Here is a 6,314-nt window from a genome sequence, read left to right as displayed (position 1 = left end):
AACTTGCAGTCATGCACTTAAGCCAGCATCTCTGCCCCAAGCAGCTTGGGTGTCCCTGTGGGCGCTGGATAAGCAGTCCCTGCCCTGCCTCCATGCAGCGAGGAGCACACTGCTGTGCCAGGAGGATGCCATGGTGGGTTCATAAGCCGTGAAGCCGAGCGTAAGATGGTGCTGAGCATCGCTGTAACGAGAGTTACATTTGCACATTGGTGCATTTTAAAACATGAAACAAATATTCATGGGGAGCAAGCTAGGCAGGGTGCCCTGACAGACTGCAGTGCATTCACACTCATCCCTGTTTTCCTACTCAAAAGGCATAAAAGCTCTCTTACATTTATGTGTGGGAGGCCCTTGGTTTTACCTCTCCTCTAGAGCAAAGTCAACATTACATAGCAATAAATTCAGAGCTGAATTCCAAAACTTGAGGTTGTTCAGACCTGGATTTAACACTGCCTAATTCTAAAGGCATATAAACAGAATACAGACTTGGATCGAAGCTTGTCCCAGGATGTTTGTTGGTTTCTGGCCATTGCAGAAATGTGTGAAGTAGTTGCAAAGCTTGGAGCTAGAGTTCAGGAGCTATTTTAGCTTTGTCTCTAGTTAGTATAAGGCACGCACAGGGCCTTTCAAATGGGCAGCGGCAGACTTTCAAGGCACAATGTTTCCATCTCGCAGAAGGAAGAAAAGACATTAGCCACATCACGTCCCTCCCTGTGAAGCAGGGGACAAGAGCTGACATGATAAACCACAAGGGACTTCACAGTGTCTTTCAAAGCTTCTTCCAACACTGCAATTTCTGGATCCTAAGAGCCGTGCATTAGCACCCATTGGTTTTCTTGTGGAGATGGGCATTTAGACAAAGCAGGGCTCTGAATTCTGGGGACAGGTGCAACTGTTGAAGGCATTGCAGCACTAATCTTGGTGTTACAGACTCCCACAGCAAAGGTGGTGGAAGGGACAGTGTGTGAAATGCATAACGTGTCTCTGTGTCACGATGACTGAAACTGTTAATCTGCGGGGTACGCCAAGGTGGCCAACTGCAGTGGAGCAAGTTAAGGGAGGAACCTCCAACAGGGTGGTCTACCTGGGCCCTAAGCAAGATTTCACCCAGCTTTGTCCTGTCTTTTTTTTGTACATGGGATGAAGCTATTTTGTAACAATAAAAACCACAACTGAGCAGCAGTATGGAGGCCTGTCCCATCAAGACGTGGTAGCAGTCGAAGGGTTGGTCGTGTCTCTAAGCTGTAACGCAGAGAGATCAGAGGCAGTGCTAAGTGTGGGAAGGTTGTAGATAATATTTAATATTTACCCTTTAGCTCTCCAGACTGGGCCACTGAGTGGTAAGATGAGAAGGGGGAGAGAGGTTCAAATTAAAAATATGTATTGCAGGATTTGGACTGTGCCTCTGTTGTTTTCTGAGTGGCAATTCCCCAGCAGCCATTCACTCAGAGGCCTTTATTGCTCAGGACACTTCTTCTGGAATGCTATGAACTCTCCATCTACAAGGAGGGGAGGAGGACACAAGGGGTTTTTTCCTTTTTCTTATCTGAACAGCATCTGAAGGGAGATTTTGCAGTTATTTGGAGAGCTGCTGGGGTAGGGTACAGGCTGTAATTCCAGTCTCAAAGAAAGTCTTAGAGATAATGGAGGTCTAGAGGACCTGCCACTGCTCACCTCCTTGTATTAGGCTGAATGCCTGAATAATAACTCTCCTTCTAGCCGGTACTCCAGGGACTGACTCTGGACCTCTAAAGCTTGACAAACTGCCTCCTAAAGCTTGAACTGAGTAATTGAGGTTGTGCTGCTGGTAGCTGGGAACTCATATCCTTCCCCACAAGAGAGCCCACAAAAAGTTTTCTGAGAGCAGTGGCAGGACACAGCAAATTTCCAGGGGTCCTTGTGCGTCATTGCATCAGGGCTTCTGTCACCCACAGGTATCTCAGCAGCTTCTCTATTAATCTCTAAATTAACACTGGTGGGACAGCCCTGATTCCCAGCTGTAGTCTTAGTTATACAAATATGTTGGCTGTTGCATTGGGGCTGCTTAATTTTGCACAAGATCGAGGTGAGACCTGTAGCTGGCGGAGTTGTACAGTGTAGTCAAGGAGGTCTCGGTGGAAGTCAGCTCTTCGCAGGATCAAGACAAAAGCCATCCATCTCACGTCTTTGCTGTGGCAGATTCACAAAAGGATCAGATGTTTTGTAAAGAGGTCTTTCGGGTTGAACACAAGAGCTGCTGTCAGTTGGGGAAGCACTGCTTAGAAATAGTGGTCTGGAGCAGCTGAGCATTGTTAAACCATTCACTTACTCCCTTCCAGTGGTAATTTTATTTAAGAGATCTGTGAAGAGATCTCTTGGCAAGTACTGGGGAACCTCTTAGCGAAATTCAAATATTTCTGTGCCTTGTAGGCACAAGGCTAAAAGCATCTCCACTAGATGAATATATTGCTGGAATTTGGTGTTGGTGCCCCTTCTCAGATACCACTTCACCCTTTCCCTTCCCTTGCTGTCAGCCACCACCTCTCACAGCTTTGGAAATGCTTCGGTTAAGCGCTGTGGCAGGGAGGTCAGGCAGTCAGAAGGGATAAGGACCAGTGCTTGGTGATGTGTGAACTCGCCTTCAGAAAGCCTGGTGCTCAGAGGGGAAGAGGGGCTGCCAGGGAGCTGACATGAACGAGAACTCTCGTTGCGCCAAGTCCTCATTGCTAATTGGAGTGCAGGACTGTCAGCTCCTTTCTTCGGATGAGCTGTCGGTTGGAAGAGACCCTGGGAAAAACGGTCTCAAAATTAGGATGGAGCATTGGAGAAAAAGGTCTGGGCAAGGACTGGGATTTGGGAGCCCTCCTGGTTCCCCCTGCCCTCTCCTTGCATTTAGGGAGACCTCCAGTTACTGCAGCCCTCCAAAGCTTCATTCCTATTCCCTCCCTCCCCAGCTGATTATTCGTTTTATTATTACAGCTGCTCAGACAGTTTGCAACAGAGCAACTTGCTATCAGGAAGAAATCAGAATTGATTAAATTAACACATTACAGGTTTAATTTAGAAATAAACAAGATGCAGGCCTCAGAGAAAAACAGAATGTCCTGCTTTCAATTTTCAATTTGAAATACTTTTTTTTTTTTCTTTTCCCAAATGTTCTGTGTTTTGGGGCAAAAAAATAACATTTTTTGCAAGTCAGAATTGATACAAAAGCATATGAGGCTGATCAACAAGATTGAAATGTTTCCAGGAAGGCTTTGTTTCCTGGGAGACTCTGAAAGGCAGCATCAGTTTGCTTCTGATGCAGAATGAAACCATATTGCTGACAGTACAGGCACGTAACTGAATAACTGCAGGGTTAGCTGGGTTAAGAGCTTTGAGAAAGTCATCACTCCATTGTGGTTGCCTGCTCTTATCCTGTGGTAAAGGCACGGTAGTTTACTGCTGAAACAGGATTACTTCATCGCACATTTTCTCCAGGGTACTGTGATATCAAAGCATGCAAACTTTCCGTGGGGTTGCTGACACAGTGTAAATTTGCATCCTCTCTTGCCCTGAAGTACCTACTTTATGTATCCATGCTCTGAGTTGCTGGATTCCCCACAAAATGGAAATTTCAGCTCCAGTGCTGCTGTAACTGTTCATGACTGTTGCAGAGTCACAGACTGGTTAAAGTGGGCAGGGATCTCTGGAGGCCATCTGGTCCAACTACCCCACTGGTCAAGCAGGGTCACCTAGAGTTGTCTGCCCAGGACCATGCCCAGACTGCTTTTGAATGTCTCCAAGGATGGAGACTCCACAACCCTTCTGCTCATCCTTTGCCAGTGCTCGGTCACTCTCACAGTGAAAAAGTGTTTCCTTCCTGACTTTACGGTCAAACCCGAAAATCCCTGTTGACTATCCAGACACCCTGTGATGCTCAGCTCTGAGGATGGAAGTGGGATGAGACTTCCCCTACCTCTCTTTGCTTGTTTTTTTTACACCAAGTTTGTCAGTACGGGGATGTCAGTGTGCAGTGAGATCTGCATGTGAATGTACGGTGCGGTAGGAGCTCTGAAGGGCCACCTGGAGCATATTCATACTGTTTACATGAGAGATGGGATTCACCTCCCCAGTGATGTCTCCATCTGGGTTAGGTGCACTGCTTACTTGGATGGTGAAGATCCAGTCAAGGCAGTCAATGGAGTTCAGGATGTGATTCATCTGATTGATTGAAAGTAGATGCCTCATCCTGGACTCTTTTGGTTGGATCTCTGCTGACTAGAAATGTCATCAAGAGTGACTGGCTCTGTGGTAAGCACCAAAAGGGCAGACATCAGCACTTAGTCAGAAGAGTTTGTGCCTCAGTTGTGTAGGCACCAGGCAGTTTAGGAACCTAAATTCTACACGTGGTCAGTGGAGAAAGGAGAAGTCGTTCTCAGGTTACATGGTGTGAGGGAGAAGGAACAAGCTGGTTTCCAGAAGAGACACCACACACCTCACGTTCAGCTCATTCCTTAGGAGCATCCGCTTAAGGAGTGCTGTGAATTCCCATCTCGCTGCTCTGTTGCAAAATTTCCCAAAGGCAGCAAGCTCAAAGGGAGGATCCAGGAGAAGGAATGTACTGCACGCCTGGACCTGAGCCCCTGGCAGGCATAGTGGTCAACAAATGAGCGAGGGACAATTTCTACTGTTTCTACTCTTTTGCCTGAGTGAGTTGGACAAGACCATCATCTTGCCAGCAAACTGATGCAGCTGCTTCCAGGACCTGGTCTGAAACAGAGCACTATCATTAATTTTGCATGCATTCCTCTGTTGACAATCAAATACCATTCTGCAGGCAGACCCACAGGCAAATGACCCTTTATGTAAGTTCAGAAGAAATGGGAAGCAAAACTTGCTGTAAAGTCTGAGACTTTCTTGCCATGGGGTATCACCTCCCAAGATGAACTCTGCAGGCAAAGAGGAGAAGTAAACATGCGCCTGTAGGTGATGCTAGCCACTGGGTAACTTTCTTTTCTCTCTTCATTTTCCAGCTGCTGGCTGTCGTTAGAGGGAGGTCTTCTCTATGCCTTCGTGGGACCGGCGGCTGCTGTCGTTTTGGTATTTAAGCTTGGCTGAAAGCTTTTTTTTTTTTCTCTTAATCTTATAGCACCTTCCTTGTTCTTTCAACCCAAGAATACCCCTCTTTACTTCCACTCATGTTTTGAATAGCTTTCTCCTTCAGGAATAAAGAGCAAACTGTTAGAAGCCAGCAATCTGGGATGGGTTTGATTCTGAAATATAATATGCCTCAGCTCTCAGCCTTCCACCTCTGTCCTCTCTGGAGTCCCCTAGACATCTGATTAATGCTTTACCTTGGTTTTGCCCTATCTGGATGGAAGTGCAGGATGATGGTGGAAAACTCTGACATTAACTCCTTCAGAAACTGCTGTTACTGGTTGCTTTCAGACCAGGCTGTGCCTCCACAGTCAGCATTTATTCCTGGTCTGTCCCAGATGGCCAGTGCATGTGAGCAGCTTCCTTGTTTGCAAGTGAAATGGAGGTCTTCAAATCAGTGTTGAGAGGGTCCTTTGTGACCCTAAAAACGTCATGTTTGCTTCTAGTTCAGAGATAGCATAGTTAAGGTGAACATTTCTAAACTCTGTCCCACCAGCTCATGCATGGTGGGAGTCTGTTCTACTGCCCCCTCACCCTCACTCCAACACGGCACTGAAGCCAGTCTTGGCCAGTTATTACTTGAGTTGAAGGTGTGTCTCAAGAGATGACATACCTTTCATCAAGCTTCCCTGCTGTTGATGCCTCACTGGCCATGAGAAATTTTGACTGTCAGGGTTCAAAGAATTTGAGAACTGCTGGTCCTCTAGGAAATCCCTCCTGCAGCAATTTCAGATGGGTTTAATGCCACATTTGAGCCCTGACATATAAGTGACAGTCTGCAGTTTCTCTCCAGCCCAGCGTTTTATCCAGTGGAATCACAGAATCATAGAATCATTTAGGTTGGAAAAGACCTTTAAGATCATCAAGTCCAACCGTTAACCTAACACTACCAAGTCCACCACTAAACCATGTCCCTAAGCACCACATCTACACGTCTTTTAATTATCTCCAGGCATGGTGACTCAACCACTTCCCTGGGCAGCCTGGTCCAATGCTTGACAACCCTTTCGGTGAAGAAATTTTTCCTAATAGCCAATCTAAACTTCCCCTGGCGCGACTTGAGGCCATTTCTTCTCATCCTATTGTTTGTTACTTGGGAGAAGAGACGAACACCCACCTCGCTACAACCTCCTTTCAGGTAGTTGTAGGGAGCAATAAGGTCTCCCCTGAGCCTCCTTTTCTCCAGGCTGAACAAC

The 6,314-nt window shown here is 46.7% G+C and overlaps 1 protein-coding gene across 1 annotated transcript in view; it reads left to right on the top strand.

The window, feature by feature from the left end:
• Nucleotides 1–6,314, top strand: part of BAI1 (brain-specific angiogenesis inhibitor 1) — a 205,496-nt gene that overhangs the window by 154,924 nt on the left and 44,258 nt on the right. Inside the window, exon 18 of the mRNA XM_009333078.1 lies at nucleotides 4,995–5,061. Within this exon, the coding sequence (XP_009331353.1) occupies nucleotides 4,995–5,061 (67 nt within the window). The remainder of the gene's footprint in view (nucleotides 1–4,994; nucleotides 5,062–6,314) is intronic.

Source organism: Pygoscelis adeliae, unplaced genomic scaffold, assembly GCF_000699105.1.
Source record: "Pygoscelis adeliae isolate BGI_AS28 unplaced genomic scaffold, ASM69910v1 Scaffold38, whole genome shotgun sequence".
Classification (NCBI taxonomy): Eukaryota; Metazoa; Chordata; class Aves; order Sphenisciformes; family Spheniscidae; genus Pygoscelis; species Pygoscelis adeliae.
This window is presented reverse-complemented; position numbering and strand designations above follow the sequence as displayed.